The sequence below is a fragment of the Lagopus muta genome, chromosome 1 (assembly GCF_023343835.1).
Source record: "Lagopus muta isolate bLagMut1 chromosome 1, bLagMut1 primary, whole genome shotgun sequence".
NCBI lineage: Eukaryota > Metazoa > Chordata > Aves > Galliformes > Phasianidae > Lagopus > Lagopus muta.
Window position 1 is genome coordinate 143,145,735 of NC_064433.1, and position 20,188 is coordinate 143,165,922.

The following is a 20,188-nucleotide window of genomic DNA, read 5'->3' on the forward strand; positions in this document are numbered from 1 at the left end:
ATACAGATGGTTAATAAGAATGATGTTAGTAATAACAGTATGTAATTTGTAATGTAACAAAACGTAATTAACCCCATGTACATGATAAAAACATGATAAACACTGCCTTGCAAAAAAGAGTATTCCTTGGGAACTGGTGACTTGGTAATCTGTGGCATTCAGGACAACAGATCCAACTACCAAATCATCTACTATTACTATCTACTAAATAAGCCTGCCAAGAAGAAATAGGTGATGAAAAGCATATTATTTCCAAGTATTCAGGAGAGGGGTCAGCAGAGAAGGCAACATTTTAGCTTTAATAGCTGATTGTTTCCACAAAATACAGCCCACAAAAAGAACAGCAGTGGTCTTCCGCATCAGAACAAAATGTATTTGATCTGGACAAAAGGATTATATATATCCCCAGAGGTCAGGAAAATCACTTCACATACGAAGTTGAGCTCCCACTATTCACCCAGGTTTAAGGTGTTACAGTATTGAAAACAGGATGCAATAACGCAATATCTAAAATGGGATAATCAACAGTTTGATTTAAGTTCCATTTTGCCAATGACTCCCGTGGCCCTAGAAACATCTATGATGGAGATGGGAAAAAAAGGTCAGTGAAGGAAAATGCTTTCAGATTTTAATGGGGTGGCTGCACATCTGTAAGCAAGGCATTATCAGCCCTCATTTCAGACTATGAAGAGAAACCTCCCATGGAGCTTAGTGCTTTGCTATAACTAGACACCCTCCATCCCAAAGCACTGTTTGCACAGGTTTGCCAGAATACTGCTCTGCCCAGGCTACTAAAAACAAAGATCCTGTCCGGTTGAATTCCCCCCACCCCCTCACATCTGAGCAATCCTGGTATCACTCCCTGGTGCATCTTGCTGCAGTGCAGCAGGGAGCAGCACCATGGGCATTGAGATGCAGCCAACAGCTGGGCTGAGGGGTTCTGCAAAGCACACGTCCACCCCAGCTGGCTCATCACTGCTTCTTCTGACAGATCCGGGATCAAAGCAGAATTTTACATCATTTACCAGCTTATCAAAAGCTCCAAGACTTACAGTTTCCAAAGACCTTTATAGGACAGGGATCTTATTGCTCTCAGTGGGATTTCTGCACACGGCATAAATCAGAATACAAGAACCTCAAGTGTTCACTCAGAAATCATTTCCCTTCCAGAGGAGCTACCAATAGGTGTAATGCTATGTGAAATGATGGTCTGAATATTAAAACTTTCATTTCCTGGATAACTGCCAAATGCAACACCCACAGCTATGAAGAAAACCTAATGATTAAGTACACAGTTAAAATATGCTGACTCGTTTAATGGGCAGTGGCTTAACAATATTTCATTATCATTTTGATTGCTGTTTTTGAAGTTTAGCTTGCTGAAAACCTTCCTCTCTGAGGACTTAAATGTCTTTTAGATAGAAGACATTAGAAACATTTTTAGTATCATCTGTTTCAGATAAGGCCAGGTCCATGTGGGTGTATGGAGGACACAAACTCATGAACTACTGAAAGATGTTCAATTTCACAGAGGATCCCTCTTATGTAAACTGAGAGCACCCGTACAAACACACATAACACATTCTTAAAATACATCCACATTATTTAAGTTGTAGGGATTGACAGACACAACTACACAACTGCCACATAAAAAATAACTCTTCATTGGAACTGCTCCCATTGCCGACAAAATTCACCATAGTAAATTGGGATTCATAAGCAAAGAAAGAAGAAAAAGAAAGAAAAATAATTTTTCTGCTCTTAGAAAAGCCAGGATAAATTATTTCTGTCTAAATAATGTGATTCTTTCTATTCTTACCAAATTACCTGAGGGAGTACCAAAATCATGGCATGCTTTTCAGGTTTTATTCTTCTTGTGATAAATAGTGACTCAGATCAAGAAATTTTGCATGCAAGCCTGCACTCAATCATAGCATGGGAAAATACAAAAGGGAAATTCTCATGCTGTTGCAGCTCCCGTTCCAAAGGGTCAGGCTGCTTAAGACTAGCGAATGACTAGGGCCATTACCGACACATACATCAACATGATGGAGAAGCAAATGGCGTTTATTGCAACTACACAGCAGTTTATATACCCTACATGCTTCGTCTACGCCCCTAAAGCATGCGTCATAAATCCATCACAGAGTAGGGGAGGTCCTGACACGTCACATTCCGATAACCCTGCTTTACGCCTACTACAACATCATGCCTAGAACTGTATTCTAGAAGAAGATCACAGAATGTTGAAAGGTTCCCTCAATGTTAATATTCATCACTAATGTCAGCACAAAACATAGAAAGCACCATCTCAGATCGTGGTACTAATCTGAGTAACTCAAAGTCCAGCATTTAACACAGCTCTCTACCTAATAATCTTGAGGAGCTTGAAGAAACAACAGATTTTTATAAAATTACTTATTTGTTAGAAAGACTTCTCATCTTCTATAAATGGGTATTACAAATGTATCAGGTATGCCCCAAGTGCAGGGGGAGATGGCCAATGTTACTGCCAGTTGTTCTCATTATTACTGAAATGTCATGGTGGTCAGGTCCTAATGACTGGAAAAATGCAAATGTCAACACCATCTTCAAGGAGGGAAGGAAGATGATTCAGGTAGCACCTCACCTCAGTCCCTAGAAAAGTTACAGAGCAGTTTTCTTCACAGCCTTTCCCGGACATGTGAAGGACAAACTGATAGCCATGTTGATTTACCAAGGTCAACCCATGTCCAGTCAAACTGATTAGTTTCTATGATGAGGTGACTGGCATCATGGACAACAGTCAACACATTGGAACACAAGGCTACATTCAGGTACATCTTGACAGAGAAATGGGCTGATAAGAATTTTATGGATTTCAACAAAAGCAACTGTGAAATCTTCCACTAGGGTTGGAATAACCCTGTGCAGCAGTATAAGCTTTCTATTCAGCAAATAGTCACAAAAGAAGCTGGAAAATAATTTTTTTGCCTGTAACTGGATGGTAACTGATGAGTGACTTTCCTGTCCTGCAAGGTTTTCCATCCTACTATCCCCATCATCCTGCTGAGGAAGCAGGGAGAGCAGCATGGTAGGTACCTGGTGACCAGTCAAAGCTGACCCACCACACTTGCTGCAAATCTAAGGGCTGGTACTTAACTAGTTTCATTGAGTTAATTAATTGTTTAGCAGTATATGGTCAGATTTGGTATCTACTCTTTTGAAGGACTATTTTAGTTCTCTCTGTTCCTTCATTTCCTTCTCCTCTCCTCTTTGCTTTCCTCTTAATGTCTTTTAATCTTCTTTCCCTCCCTCTCCTCTTTACTTTCCTCTTTACTTTCAAAGATCCTGGTCCCAGCCTTATGCTTACAACAATATCAGAAACAACATGGTTAATTAACACCCTGCCAATCAGTTTCTACTAGAAACTTGAGATATTCATGTGCAAAGAAGAAACACAGACTCAAACATACGCAGACTCTGTTTTTCTGCTCACCTCCTGTTTAGGAAATTAGTTTCAGTCACATGGGTTAGAAAATAACATTTTCAAACAGAACAAAATACTCTCAGTCCCAAAAGATTAAATTCTGAAGTCTGAACACTTGACATGAACACAACGTCCACCTCAAAGGCCTACTGTAGGCTCTGGAATGATTATATCCTCATTTTGAAGCATGTTAGATTTCAACATGTGCAGAGGAAAAAAAAAACAACAGCACAGCAAAACAGAAGAGAACTTTTTCATGGAGGAAAAAAAATGAAGAAACAATAATGTTGGAAAGAAAGCACCTGTATCCGTTACTGTACAGACTTCTGACAGAGAACAAAGACTCAAGGATAAGGATTCATCACTGAGTGAAATGGGTTACTCAGAGTTTAAAAGGGTGAATATTAAAAGCAGATTAAAACCTTTAATATTAGTAAGCATATGCACAAAATGTAGGAAACAATGGTTCTAAACCGTAAGAAGAGACGGGTAGTAAGAGACACGTTACTTCTGCAAAAATATCTGCTGCTGTCAATGGAAGTTCTGTGGGATTCAAATTTGCAGAAACAACCTGTTATTTTATTCAGAATGACTCACTACATTTACTAACTGCGGTACCGTATTTTTCTTTAGTTCACATTATTTAAGTTCTTTATAAAAACATTAGCCCAACAAACCCACAACCGCTTAGTTTTTTTGGGGGACTGAAAATATCAGCTCTAAAAGCAGCTGCACATAATACGGAGAGAGTACAAACAGTGTGCTTGTTCAGTAACTCAAGTTATCAAGTTTATTGAGTGCTCTATATTCCTACAGGCTGTCCAGGCACTGCCAAACTATGCATAAAGTAGCTGCCTTTGTTCTGAAAATGCTAAACTTCTTCTTGATGACATTTCTTAAAATTGGGTAGCTGCCTGACATATGACAGCCCTTGACAGCTGTGATCCTCTCACTGATGAAGCCCAGGATGACAAGCACCCAACCTTTCTGCCACACATGAGCAAAACCAGTAGGTTATGTTACCCAATGCTGTATCTGATTGCCAGTATTTTGTAGGAATGCAGGAAAATGGAGGGAAAAAAATACCCCAAACAAGACAACCAAATGAAAACATTAAGAGAAGTCATGCATCTTGAGGGGAAAATAGAGTTTCCAGCTCTCCGTGAATATCCCAACAGAATAACTGCAACTTTGGGTTCACTACAATATGTGACCAATGAACCAACAGAATGCAGATATCTACTGCTCCTATGAAAAGCTCTAAAGGCTTTGAAACAATTTATTCCATAAGCTGCTTGGTTCCATTTTAAACCATTAATGCTTTCTGTTCTCTCCCTTACCATCAGCAAGATGACTAACAAAGAACTTTCCTCTTCTGCTGGTAAGAGACTTTCTTCTAATTTCAGTTTTATTTATCATTAATAAGATGTTACCATTGTCCTTTATCACTTTCTACAAATGTCAGTTAGTGATATCTCCCCCCAACTTTTGTTTGCAAAGCTCAAGATAGTATCTGGTACTCTTTCACAAAACCCTTCTCCATCCCCCTGTTAGTATCTCCAGTCTGTTACAATAGGTTAACATAAAAATCCTTCACTTAGGTATTCTTAATATGCAGTCATCATGCAAGCCATTTTTGCAGAACACCAAACACTTATTCAGCTTATGGTACTATAATGATTTAAAAATAAATAAATCATTGTCCCTGTTCTTTCTCTAATATGATTAGCATGCTGCCATTCACATGAAGACCAAAACCAACCCATCCTGGGGAATACCAATGAAACTGAGAGGTATAAGAACAGCTGGCCAAGCCATGCATCCCAACTGAGGACAGCATCACAGCAACAGCTATGATCCCTGGTAATGCCAACTAGGTGTTACACAGTCAGCTACCTCTGCCTACCCACTGTCAGTTGCTGCTCTGCATCAGACATCTGCAGCAAGTGATTGGTAGAGACAGCTACAAGGCAGTTCTGCTTTTGTGACTGATTTCATTAACCCTAGCTTGAGTTCAGCAAGCAAGAGGAGCCTGTACCATAAAAGGCAGGCTCTCCCAGTGAATCCCACCAAGTCTGGCACAGAAAATGGGGTTGGGCAGAAAACAAATGAAGGCGCGAGAAAGCACTAAAGGGGTTTGGATGGCTATTTTGTTGAAGAAGTATGATCAAATAGCTGTGTTTAAATTTTTGTGTCACAAGTTCATTTAGCTTGAGCATTTAACTACATCTTCTTTATCCAGTCTAGCCTGACACATTTCATTTGGCCTCTGGAGAACAGACAGCAACTGTGACTCACCAAGGAGTCATCACTTGCTGTTCCTCAAACTCAAGTCACTTGAGAAATAACATTTGTTTGCAAAAGGACAGGATTCAGCTGGACACTAGTTTGAGACACCTGAACTTGCCTAGAAAAAAAAAGGTGTTAATTTTGGAAGGAAAAGCAGTTTTCTAGTAAAGAAACTGAACTGGGACTCAGGCTGGCTGGGTTCATTTTCTAGTTGATCCATGAACACCTTGTGTAATTTCAGAAGTCACTCCTTACCTTGCATAGTAGCTGTCTAGATACAGAATAGTAAAGCTAAATCCAGTATCTTTTGTAAACTGCTCAAATAGAGCATGAACTAAGCAAGCAGACTGAAAAATAAGTTTTCATAGGCATCATGACACAGCACTCAAAATATTAACTGTACTGCTTTAATGTAACCACCTCTGAAAGTAATGTCTTAGTGTACTAATTTATATGTTACTCTCCTTGCATGCCAAAAGCAAAACAGTCAACTTGTGTATTCCAATAGCAAAAACAAACAAATCACACTTTCTGACACATGCCACTTTTTGGTTTAGATTTTCACATTCTGGGTCAGTTAGATGGACTGGAAGGATGCTGTCTACGAGGGTGGATAGTGATAGGACAAGGGGGAATGGGTTTAAACTGAGGTAAGGGAAGTTTAGGTTAGATATTAGGAGGAAGTTTTTCACACAGAGGGTGGTGACGCACTGGAACAGGCTGCCCAAGCAGGCTGTGGATGCCCCATCCCTGGAGGCAGTCAAGGCCAGGCTGGATGTGGCTCTGGGCAGCCTGATCTAATGATTGATGACCTTGCACATAGCAGGGGGGTGGAAACTAGATGATCATTGTGGTTCTTTTCAACCCAGGCCATTCTATGATTCTATGATGCAATCTGTGTCATTCTGCTCAAGCAATTAACATCCCATAAGGCTGGAATGGTGGCTAATGTACATGCGTGGCTCCATGGGCACAATCTAGTAATGCATCTTAACCAAAAAAAGATAGTATTTAATTTTATCTGATCAAAGCAGGAAGCACATATTGGTATTATTTTTTATAATGCTAAAGCTATTATGAGATAAACATTTCCCTTAATGTGAAGTTGGGTTATTAATGTCAGTCCTCGAGCAAAGACTACTACAAGTCTCGAGAAATTTCTCACTTCTACCACAAATTTTTGCTGCTGGACAGAGAACCACATTGCGGTATTACTTTATGACGTATGGAGCAAGTTCCCTATAGGGTTGTTCTTGAATCAGTAGTTAATTCTCTTCATTTAAAGAGATTCTACTCTGTGATGAAGATAACATATAAAATAATTGAAAAAGAAGGAAGAAGTCTGCAGCAAGCCCAGTAAGTTTTCTGAAAGGCTTCCTGAGCCTGGTTTTGGAAGAGGAGTGCCTATCAACAACTGAGGAGCTGGTAGTACTTGAAGCAGTTCAGCTCCCTGGCATCTCAGGAGAACCAAGTCATGTCTGCAGTGTGGGGTTCAGTACTGAAAAACACGTTCTAAAGTCTACTAAATGTTCCAAGTATGCACAGACACATCTAGCGAGGCTCTATGTCATTTTCTATAGCAAGAACATAGAAGACAAGGTATGTTTAAAAAGGTTTAACTTCATCATTAAATCTGCAGTTACTTAAGGCTTCCTGATGAGACAGATATGTTACTTGAGATCTGATCTGCACACCTCTAGCACGGCAGCAGCAGCAGCAGTTTGTCCTATGAGCACAGCTGAGCCTTCCCAAAACAGTGTTCCATCTCTGCATTGGCTGGAGTCACTAACATCAGCATCACTGTGCCTGCTTGCTCATTTTTGAGAATCAGGATGCTGAACGAGGCCACCTGAAACACAAACTGCCTTTTGCAGTCACAAATGATCAGTATGAGTTTGTGGGGAAAATCCCAGGTAACTCCCAGCCACTGCATCTAACAGCAAAGGGCAGGGCTTTCCATCTATCTCTGATCTATTTCAGCCTTCTTAGCAAACATACCATTTCACTGATAGATCAGGGCTTCACATCCAGAAACAACGTTTTTCCAGGTACCAACACATGACCTCACAATTTGGCCTTCCATTCCTCTCCCCATTCCCATCTATATGCATCAATGCATTTTTATCAGAATCAGATCTGTGTTTTAAAAGCCATTTATTCATGTTAATGTGTTTGCCTTGCATGTGTATTGTAAATGTATATATTACTATCGTGATTATCTGTAGCCTTGCTCAAAATGCAGTCAACTCAGGCACACAGCCTCACTAATCTCTAGAACCGCTCATGTTCTTCAACTCCCTCATCTATTTTTAAAGGGCATTTCTGTAAAGCCTCATCATTATGATACTAAAACAGTGCTGGGAATGTACATGGGCTGTTGAGACGACTGTTTCTACACGGCCTATCGATATGCCTAAAGTTTGACTTTTTTGTGCTGTGTCAGATTTCAGCAGGAGGAATTCATTTGAAAGTGTGTACTGATGATCCAACCCCAAACTAAATTTAAGCCTTCTTTTAATCGAGATATACTATGTTTAAAGTCTGAGGTTTTCCTGGGCTGTGTCAGGTCTTATCCATAGTGACCAGCGTAAAAGTGTGCAATCCTCATAGGATTCTACTCCAGGATAAACGTAAGCCTTTTTTTTAAAATGCAGACGTCATAAAAACAAGGTTTTTCACTCAGGATTTTTTGGTTGGTCAAGTAAACTTCTGGGTAAAGTCCCTTCTGCGACAGTCAGTAATACGCAACTTGTGGGTCGGGGGGAGGAGGGGGGTGCTCCTAATTACTCTTTTTGAGCAGACTAATTGTAAAAGAATTAAAAATAGACACTTTCACATCCCATATGACAGTAGCCAGCAAATCAAGACCAGCACACAAACAAGTTTTTTTTTGAAGCACATGAACAAATCTACCCCTCCCACAAAAGGGACTCACGTAATCACTCTTGAAAACAATGTGCAAGGGTAAACTTTCACAGTCAGGCTATCTTAACTAACTGCTCACAGGATCTAAGAAGCTGCAGATATGTAAGTACAGAAAAGATATATATATATATACATATTTCTTTTTTTCATGTCAGCAAACAACTCCAGAAAGATGCTTTCTTTTTGCATTATACTGAACATTTTCACGTGGCAGGAGAGAAGAATCTTGTGGAGGAAATTCTGTCAGATTTTATACTGCTATCTTAATATGCTTTTTGTTCATTTTCGTTTAAAGACAGATGATCCATAATATCAAGTTATTTCTAATGCTTTCTTATAATAACAAATTCTTATAAGAAAATTTCTAATTAATTTGACAATCAAAAAGAAATATTTGATACTACATTATCTCAGGGTTTTGTTTAGTTTAAGTAATTTAAATTATACTAATGCAAAAGAACTGCTGTTGAAGTAGTAAGTGGAACACTGGAATTCACAATTCATTCACTGAATACTGCAGAATATTTTAATATTAGGAGAGAGCCTTAAAACAAATCTGTAACGTGGTAATGAATCCACAGCTTGCTCATTCATATGTGCTCCTTGTCTCTATTCTCAGCTCAAGAGCTCCTCAGTCGCTCTTCCCATATTTGAATGTTGTAGCAGAGTGTTTTAAGAACCTAAAATGTTAGGAGCTAATTCCTTTTCTACCATTTCTTTGAAAGCTTTCTGAAGGCATTCTTTTTCTGAATCATAGTCAGCTTTCCCCTTACTACTGATGTTCATAACATAAAACTAAATAAATATTACTAGTAATTCGACTTTTTTACACCTTCATGTTAAATACTTTTTCGTGTTATAATGGTAAAACCAGATAGGCTGTTAAAAAAGCAAGCATTTACCAGGAAAAAAATAGATGCATGCAAGCCCTTGAACATAGAATAGAAGAGGTCTGAGATTTCTATGGCTCCTCCAGAATAGAGACAAAGGTACTGAAAACTGAGCTGGGAACTTGCCTTTAACAGCTGAAGTCTTATCCCTTTTTGTTCAAAGAATGAGGAGTGTGGATACATGCAAGGAATAATAAATTTAAGCTAAAGTTGTGAAGTTTTAATCCCTGAAATTAATTAAAGCCGGCACCTGCACAGGTTCCATATCACTCCTTCAGGAAACATACATGTATATATATATATATTTATATATACACATATGTTCAAGGTTTGCATTTTTCTAGTTTCTAAGATACAAAGTCTTTATTTGTATCTCATTAGACATTTTTTCCTCTTCTACTTGCAGAAGTGCAATTGTTAGTGGCTTTTATTTATTTGCCATATTTCGGAGCCTCTCCGTTTCATACTAAGTAGACTTGGGCAGGTAAACTGAAGGGAGGTTAATCTTCTCAGCATCAGCATCGCTGTAAAAATTAACGTGCATCTTTGATCAATATAATTTAGGTCAGATAATTCTTACACTTTTCGTAGTTATCACATTTGGAAAGAAAGATCCAACAGATACGAGCCAGACACATACGTGTCTTCTTCTTTGCCTTTAACTATTTATGTAGCATTTCAACTCCTTCACTTCCATTTCACTTATTTTACTGTAACTGTTATTATTTTAGAATACAAAATGAAATTGTCATGCAATTTGGTAAAGCAGGTAGTAATAGATAAAAGCTGAACCAGAAAGATCCTACACAGCATGCATCCAAAAATCCTGTTACAGAATTCACTTACAGAATATTTTAATTCTTCCTACTCATCTTTAAGAGAATTTAACTCATGCAATGCACACTTTGGGTTCTCCATGGAGTGATTTAAACATTTTGTTTTAGTATTCCAACAAATTTGGATTTCTACTAGGAAAAAGTACTAGACTGGAACTATCTCACTAAAATCAGCCATGAGTAGTGAGGATTCAGTCACTGTAAGTTTGGACGTGAAACTTAACAGCTTTGAAAATAATGTACTAAAAGAATACGAGAATTACAGCACTAGAAAGAAACAGGAAGCTTTAGGAAACGCCTGTCTCTTGCTTCAGCTTTTGTGAAGCCACGTGTTGTCCCAAGCCTAGATAAATGCAGCTTTCTCAGATAAATGTACCTTCCCATATTAACAAAGCATTCTGCTATGCAACTTGACGTGCATACTTTTTAATATATGTAAGATGGTCGGAAAAAAACTCATTTTTCAAGTACATAGAACACATAATACAGTGAGGATCACAATAATGGTAAATTAAGAGTTCAGACAGAAAATATTACTGGTCAAAAGAAAACAATTAATTTCAGAAATTAAGAAAAAAAACCACATTACTCGAAGCATTGCGTATTTCCCATCTTTCTCTGTTTTTAAACTCACTAAAGCTTACACAGCTTTGATCTATAGAGGGCTGCAGAGCTCAGTGAAGTCCTCAAATTAGGCAGTACAAGGAAATAGAAGTCTATTTCCCAACCATTTCTCCTAAATCATTTATACATACCCCTAAGTTTTATTCCCCAATACAGTTTGTTCATCCATCTCAAAGTAATGCAAAAAATCATGCTATGTGCAGAGCAAGGATAGATCTATGATCTGCCATGCCTTACCAAGAAAGGTAATTATATAGTTCTTAGACTAGATAGTGGACAGGTGGACCAGAGATTTACCTCAAAGAGTAAAAATTATTAAAGAGACAGACAGACAAATCGCACATTAAATTACAACACCCAGTTAAAGCCTTTTATAGCATGTCCCACAGTGCAAAAAAATAAAATAAAAAATAAACAAACAAACCAAAAAATTCCACAGATGGTGCTCCTCTACCAAAAGCAGGAGATGAAAGCAAGGAGAAAACTCATTTAGCTCACAGAGAGCGCTTTTTATCACTGCTTGCACATGATTTAAACTGTGTAATCTAAGTTTGTAATACTATAATTGTAGGCTTATAGCTTAGGTTTACCACTTCCATAGTTCAATGAATGCAACACAGTATTCCATGTTTAAAGGCCATCACAGGTAAACACGTGAAGGAAGCCGGGGTAGGGGTGATACCTGTGTGCCTATTATTGCTATAAAATATCTATCAACCACATAGAACAGATTAAAAGCAAGCTATCTAACAAATCTCATGAAGTCACTGGCTAAAGAAAAACTCACAACTGAGCGTGTGTATTTCAACGCTTGTCCACTCATTATCAGAAAGCAAATGCAACACTAAAACTGGAAGAGAGCAAGGGACAGAACACCAAGAAACAAATGGCACCGCTTGGAAGACACAATACTATTGGGCACAATACTAACTTCATACTCTGCCAGGTGCATGTTCCTCTCAGGTAGAAGCAGAGAACAAGAGCCATGCCATAGACTGCAGTTATCCCAGGATCCAGTGAATCTGGGAAGCACTCAGGATTGCAGGTAGATCATGTCATAAGCTCTCTAGCAAATGCTGCCCAACTCTGCCTCAAACACATAGTCCACTGAGCAAAAAAGTGGGGGTCACAGTGGTGAGCATGTTTCGTGGAAGGTGAGGGCCATCTGGAACCCCATTCTCCCTTACTGGAATTGAACTGGAGTGGGAGCAGAAGTCCCAAGACTATTCTTTCTCACTGAGACATTTGAGAAGCTCACTTTGAATTGTCAAAACAACGAGACTATGCAAATACTCCTGGAGGTGGACAGGGGCTATTAAAGCAATCTTTATTCCGAGAGGAAAGTCTCAACAGAAACAGCAACTGTAAACTGCTTTTGGAGAAATTTATTTAAATAAGAGGTGACCACGATGTAGGAGGGAGGTTGACCAAACACTACTACAGCACAAAGGGCTAATTCTCCTTCTCTCGAGTCCTCCAAATGAAGACCAAACACCCTTGTGGAAAATATGCTTTAAGTGAATAGCTAGTGGGATCTATATGCAAATAACTAAAACGTTAACACCCACCTCTTGCAATATCAATGAGTAAGTGGTTTTTGGCATTAGAGCTTTATCCGTGTCACTGACTGCATATCTGCAGACAAACTTTCTCTACAATACTGATAAAGGCACTGATAAAGAGACAAGAATTTTAAATATTTAATGCATTAAAATCACGTACCCCTGTGGAAAAAAAAAGTGGCAATATCTTACAAAATAATTAAATTGGTAAAGTAAATTAACTGATGTATTCATAAAGTACAACGAGGGCATATAACTCAGTAACTCCACTATGAATCAAGTCAATGCACTGATCAGCTGCTGTGAGGTTTGCAGCAATAAGGAGGCAACACTCTCCAGTTTTGCTCTAGGAATCTAAAAACAAGTGCCACCCAAACTGGGGCCACTGTTGTTTTTTTCAGATATGTTCTGTGCAAGATGACATATATTCTGTAAGTGTAATAGACAGATCACGAAGGATTGCTGCAAAGAAATATTGACTTGATAGAAAACATGAGACTCAAAATAACCTTATTTTACTTAATAGTCCAGACACCCTTTATGAAGAAATTGTTTTAAGTGCAGCCCTGTTCAAGATTGACAAGAAAAGCTGAAAAACTTGCTGATGTCAGTAGAGTTCATCTAACAACAGTCAGAACTGACAGAATCACAGAATCACAGAATTGTAGGGGTTGGAAGGGACCTCCAGAGATCATCGAGTCCAACCCCCCTGCCAAAGCAGGTTCCTACACCAGGTCAACTCAGATGTACAAAGAAGCTCAGCTGATGTATATTACATTTTCAGATGGCAGCAACTTTATCATCTGCTTGAGCTCCAAGATGGATATAGAATCTCAAGGGTTTTTAAGAAATATTAAATATACTCAGGAAATGTAGCATTTAGACATTATGGTGACTGCTCAAAATGTCCAGACGTACCTATATAGAAACAGAACTCATCTAGAGTATTGTAAAATGTGTACCCTACATTAACATGCAAAATACTTTGGGGATAGCAGAAGACCAAATGGACCCCCTTGCCCAGGGCTGACTCCCACAGCCAGCAGAAGAGCCTGCTGGCATCCTTCTTTAAGGAGCACCAATGTGTGCATCTGGGAGGGAAATTAGCTGTGGTTCTTCAGCGCTCTTCTCATTCGCTTGTGGCCAGTTTGTCCCACTGTGGAACTAGAAAACTTCACTAAGAATCAGGAATGTAGCTCTAGTGGTCTTGCGTCAAGGGTAAAGAGAAGGAAGAATTGTCTGAGATGGCTGCTCCCTGTGTGTGTCCATGCACCAGGGATGGATACAAGCACTCTCCTGGCTGCAACTCCTGTTCAACAGAGCCATGCTTCTATGCAAGGGTGAACATCCTACTTTGAGCAACATTAAGTTCTAACGTTAAAGTAGATGATCCTACTTTATCATGCAAAAGTAGATAAGGTTTTATAAAATTCTACTATTGATGTCAGAAGAAATGACTAAAATTACAGAATTTTGCCTAAACCATACAAACACTGACAGACAGAAGAATGGATGTGACAAATATACATTATTTATGAGCAAAAACTACCATAACTTTACAGAGAACAGGAAATTTACTCAAATTTGTTCAGATTTGACTTCCAACCCTGAAAGCAGTGTTCGCATTTCTTGATGTGCTACTTATTTCCTTGAGATGTTTAAGAATCAGAACACCACACGTTAATCCGTCAGAAATCTCCAACCTGTCTATCCTACTACCTGTGCATGAATGGACTTGATAGAGTATCTACATGCTACATTTCTTCCTACCACATGTAATGTAACTTATTCATGTATCTTATTGCATTGAATCCACCGCGATATAAAGATCAGGAATTTGAGATCCATCACCAGCTACGCAGGTTTACTCTTTAAAAGAGAACCTTGCATGCCCCAGCCAATCTAAGCCAAAGTCTGATCAAACTGTATAATTCAAAAAGCGCTGCAGGTAAATTAATTGTGAACAACCCGAAGTAAATAGGATAATCTCATCAAAACATGAAAGAAGATACTAACCTTTTAATGCTTCCACAAGCTAATAAAAAGGTAATGAATACTTCATTAAAGGTGTAGCTTAAAACCCAAAAAATGGAGAGGTATTTTACTGGAAGTCTTCTTTAAGGTACAGAATGTTGTAGCTGTTTGTAAATATTGACTGTTGAAAGGCAAATCCTTCAGAAATAATCCAGATACTTTAATTAAAGATATCAGATGGATTTAACATTTAAGTTTATAACAGCTCTTCTCTCCAGATAATATTCTGCATTAAAGTAGAAGCAATCATGACTCCTATTTTAACCCATAACTGCAGATAAGCAGGCTGACAGGTTTTATGAGTCATCCAGATGGAAAAGATGTCTGATATCAAAACTAGCATTAATATTTACTATCTAGAAACGTCTCTCCATTACAGTCATAACAACACAAGCAGCCTGAAGAGTTTGAAAAGGAATAGCTAGCATGATTGCTGAGAGCATGCCATGATTACACATAAGAATAATTTCTTCAGGGTTTGTTTTTCTTCTTTTAAGTACATAAATAGAGCACCGTATAATTCTGAAGTTATGGTACTTTCAACAGTGTTGAGAGACTTTCGTAAGAGCATTCTGTAGCAGTCACCTTCTTACAACTGGGTATGAACACATAGAAAAAGTCTAAGATTGCAGTGTGCCTGGTTGGCTGTTGGAAGTTTTCCTGAAGTTTTTTAGAGAGTGCAGGAACTAAAATCATCGCACTTCTTTTCACAAGCAGTCTCACCAACAAGAACTGAAAGACACAACTAATCTTCACAGACAAGAGTGGGAAACATGCCTTTTCTTTAAAAACTCAGTGTCATCGAATACGTAGTCTGAGTGAAGACCAACTAAGAAGGAATACTATGAAAATGACAAATACCTTAAGGATGGTACTAATCAACAATAGATTTCTCACTTTGATTTGTGAGCTAAATTCTTCAGACTTTAGGTAATATTTTGCAGAACAGCTCTGCTCAAGGGGTAAAATCAGATGCCCCCCATCCTTTCCGACGCTTGTGCTGTGTAACTATTAGGTGTAACATCACACTTAAAAGCATTCTGTACTAGAAGCAACATCAACAGGATGGCGTCCTTTCCACTTCTAAAATTCTGCTAAATCATTTTTTTCCATTTTGAGTTCCCCAAGTCATTGCCACTTTGCAGATCTACCATGTCATTTCTGACTATGCAGGTTAAGCAATTTTTTAAATCTGCTAAATCATAATGTATATGAAATACTTCAGATAGGTTATATCTCTTTTGCAGCACCACCTAACAGAGACTAAATTAGTAGTCTTAGGAATTTATGGATATAAACAATATCTCAATTAGATTTCCAAAGTCAGTTCTTAGCACTACTATTAAATAGGCTGAATTGTTATTATTCAAGCACTGCAACAAGCTGTCCAGGGATGTGCTGGATTCACCATACCCGAGAGGTGTTCAAGAAATGTGAAGATGTGTCACTGAAGGACGTGGGTTAGCGGTATGGCAGGATGGACTGACAGTTGGACTTCATGATCTTAGAGGTCTTTTCCAAATCTTTAATGACTCCATGATTATAATCATATAATTATATAATTTTGAAGCTGAGAGAATTGGGACTCTGGAGAAGAGAAGGTTGTGAGGTGACCTGATAACAGCCTTTCAGTATCTAAAGGGAAGCTACAGGAAAAAAGGGGCAGACCCTTTAGCAAGGTCTGTGGTGACAGAAAAAGGGGAAATGGCTTCAAACTCAAAGAGGGTAGATTCAGGTTAGATACAAGGAAAAGGTCTTCTACAGTGAGAGTGGTGAGGCACTGGAACAGGTTGCCTAGAGCTGTAGTTGATGCCCCGTCCCCAGAGACTTTCAACGTGAGGGTGGATCAGGCTCTGGGCAAACTGATCTGGCTCTGGTGTCCATGTCCATCGCAGGGGAGTTGGACCAGATGGTTGGAAGTTAGACCTCTAAAGGTCTCTTCCAACTGTAAGGATTCTATGAGTAATGCCAATAAGATAAGCAACAACACTGAAAGAAATTAGTTTCCCCAAACAATTTAAACCATTGCGAAGTGCATCTTTAGAAACAACTGCCTAAAAAATAAACTGTAATACATTATAAGATTTTTTTTTTATATCTGACCCTTGGGGATTTCATATAGTCATTTATCACATGATTTCTTCAGACTTCTTTTTCCTCTCAGACTGGTTTCACTAGTTGTCGACTTCCTGATCATCTGTCAGCTTCACTTCCAAGTACATGGGGAGTTGCAGGGGAGATTTAGGTTAGGAAGTTTTTCACTCAGAGGTTTGTGAACAGGCTGTCCAAGGAGGTGTGGATGCCCCAGCTAGATGTAGCTCTGGGCAGCCTGGTATAGGGATGGCATCCCTGCATGTAGCGGGGGGTAGAAACTAAATGATCTTTGAGGTCCTTTTCAACCCAGGCCATTCTATGATTCTATGATGTCTCTGGTATATTATTTTGCCCACTGTCTGATTTTATTTTTCAGTAGTGAAAGGATTGAGATCAAAAATATAAAAGCCGGGGAAAGTCATCTTTTTGTTTGTTTTTGGAAGCAGGCTTGAAAAAGTATTTCAACCAAGGTTTCATTTCAGCTTTTTAGAATCTTGCTTTTTTCTGATACAGATTGGCCACTGTTATGCAGAACTAGTTTATCTACATTTATTACAAAATGTCCCCTTTTGTTTTTTTCATGTAAGGTCCACTGAGCTTCCTGCAGAAACACCAGTTGCAGAAATGGACACTTTCACAACTTCTCAGACAAACAGTTCTACCTGCGACTTGTATGAACATAAGGATACAGCAAGGATAATCCTATCTGTGTTCTACAGCCTCATCTTAATTCTTGGAGTACTCGGAAACACAATTGCCCTCACTGTCATTTTTAAAAACAGAAAGAAGATAAATTCTACTACCCTCTATTCAACAAATCTCGTCCTCTCAGATCTACTGTTCTGTATTGCCCTGCCTATAAGGATAGCCTACTATGCCATGGGATTCCACTGGCCTTTTGGAGAAGCACTATGCCGAATAACTGCTCTCTTGTTTTACATTAACACTTATGCAGGTGTGAACTTCATGACATGTCTGAGTATCGACAGATTTTTCGCCGTTGTCCATCCATTCCGATACAAGATCAGAAGGATTAAATATGCCAAGGGCATTTGTGTATTTATCTGGTTTCTTGTATTCAGCCAAACGTTCCCATTGCTTATACAGCCTATGACACATGAAGAAAATGAAAGGACTACATGTATGGAATATCCAAACTTTGAAAAAATAGCCCATTTACCATTTATACTTCTTGCTGCCTGCTTAGTAGGATACCTTATTCCCCTTGGAATTATACTATTTTGTTATTCTCAGATCAGCTGCAAACTTTTTCAAACAGCCAAGGAAAATCCACTGACTGAAAAATCAGGGATAAACAAAAAAGCTATCAATACAATCCTATTTGTAATTATAGTGTTCATCATTTGCTTTACCCCTTATCATGTTGCAATCATACAACACATGATTAAGAAGCTCCAGTATCAACCCTTATGCAATGAAAACCAAATTTTCCAGAAATCACTCCATTATACCGTGTTTCTGATGAATTTTAATTGCTGTCTAGATCCCTTCATCTATTTCTTTGCATGCAAAGGATACAAAAGGACTGTACTGAAAATACTGAGGCGACAAGTGAGCGTATCAATTTCAAGTGCTGCCAGATCACACCATGAAGAAAGCTCACGCGATGTGGGAGAAACACAAATGATGGTACTCGCAAAATCTGCCAATGGGAAGTTACCTGAAAAATCAAGTCTGTAGTATACTGCAGTGAAGTGGGCTTAAAAATCCAGGGTCCATGGTAAAAATTCTTAGCATTCCCTGTACAGTAGCTTCAGGAAGATTCTGTTTCTCAGGATGTCAGGAAATCAAGGACTGTTGTTAGACCGAAAAAGAATTATCACACGACAGCAGGAAGACTCAAAATTACAACTTCCTAGCTACATCATTTTGACTGATCTCATTAGTTTTTCCAGGAAATGCACACCATTGTGAACGTCCAAATTCCATACTCCTGGATGTCATCAACTCAAGCAAAGACTTGACTCAGTTTAACTGGATGCCTGAGAAAGGATTAAACCAAAAATAGCTTATAATTCAAGAGTTACAACTAGCACACCTGAAAATTACAAGAGCTCTAGCTGAGCTACAAGTACATCAGTGGGTTTGTTATCTCAATCACAGAAGTCAAGCAGTCAAATTTTTAGATAAAATGGACAGCTTCTATGCACAGTTTGACTACTGCAAGTGTTGATAGTCATTTGGAGGTAGAAGTGTATTTTATAGTACTTATAGATCATGGAGTACTATATAGATTACATATGTCTTACTGAAAAATTCACAGATAGTTTTGTCAAATATTACAGATGAAAATTTAATGCACTCTTCAATTCTCCCCAATACTGACTGTGCCCCACACATTCAATCTCTTGTATTTTCAAGGTCTATTACCTCTTGAATCCTTTTTCTAAGGGAGAACTTTTCTTTCCAGTATGTATTATAAAGAGACTCTAAGTTGTATATAAATTATTTATGAACGCAGAAATAAGTTGATGCTAGAGATTGAAACACAAAAAGTGCACTGTTTTGCTTAAAAGTACAGGGATACAGGTTTAAAAGGCATGGGGAGGAGCAGCTGAGGGTTAGGGAAAGGGTCTGCACCAGGGGACTGTGGGCACAGAGTGGGCTGTCCAGGGCTGTGGGCACGGCTCCATGCTGCCAGAGTTCATGGAGCATCTGGACACTGCTTTCAGACAAATGGTCTCATTTTTGTGTGGTCCTGTGTGAAGCTGGGCGTAGGACTTGATGATCCTTATGGGTCCCTTTGGAGTTGGGATATTCTAGGATTCTATGATCGATCAATGGCATCAGCAGGATTGGCTGGGAAAGAACAAACTTTTGAACCATGCCTTCAGAGAGCACACCTGGAATGCATTTGGGCACATTGAAATGGTGCCCAAAGAGACCAAATGACATAAACACATCCTACTGGAATTGGCTGAATACCAACATACATCCAGGATGTGGGTCTTGGTTTCCTGCTGTCATGTCCTTCCATAACGTGTCAATTTCCTTCCCTGCTTTATTTCTGGCCCCTGTGTCTTTTCTTTTGTCTTCTGTCTTATTAATATACCTTCACTCGCCAACACAACTTGGTAATTGCGCCATGTGATGAAAAAGGAAATCTAAAGAATGCCTGATAATTACTGGCAAAAGGTAGGCCAGATGTCAGAATAAATTTTATTTATTGCAGCTATATCTCTCCAGCATTGAGACTGTTCTGAAAAGCAATCAAATAAAACAGTTACATTTGCCATCTTTGCAATTTCTTCCTTCCTCATGTGTTGACCTCCGCTTACCTCCTAACGTGGAAGGGTTGTAGCTGAAAAGCAGTACGGAAAAATTAATTAATGATTACTTTATTATGGGAAAGAAAAAGCAAAGGACCCTATATTTCATACCACTCAGACTGTCAAAATTTAATTTCCAGTTCCAGAAGACACTATGTTGCCACAGGAAAGTAAA

The 20,188-nt window shown here is 38.8% G+C and overlaps 2 protein-coding genes across 5 annotated transcripts in view; one reads left to right on the forward strand and one right to left on the reverse strand.

Annotated features, from left to right (window-relative positions):
- The window catches only part of UBAC2 (UBA domain containing 2), a 102,737-nt gene that overhangs the window by 29,391 nt on the left and 53,158 nt on the right, over nucleotides 1-20,188 (reverse strand). The gene's annotated exons all lie outside the window — the stretch shown is intronic.
- LOC125687890 (G-protein coupled receptor 183-like) lies at nucleotides 2-19,977 on the forward strand. Its single transcript, XM_048933222.1, has 2 exons — nucleotides 2-8,785; nucleotides 17,311-19,977. Coding segments are annotated over exons 1-2 (1,116 nt in total). The 5' UTR covers nucleotides 2-8,783; the 3' UTR covers nucleotides 18,425-19,977.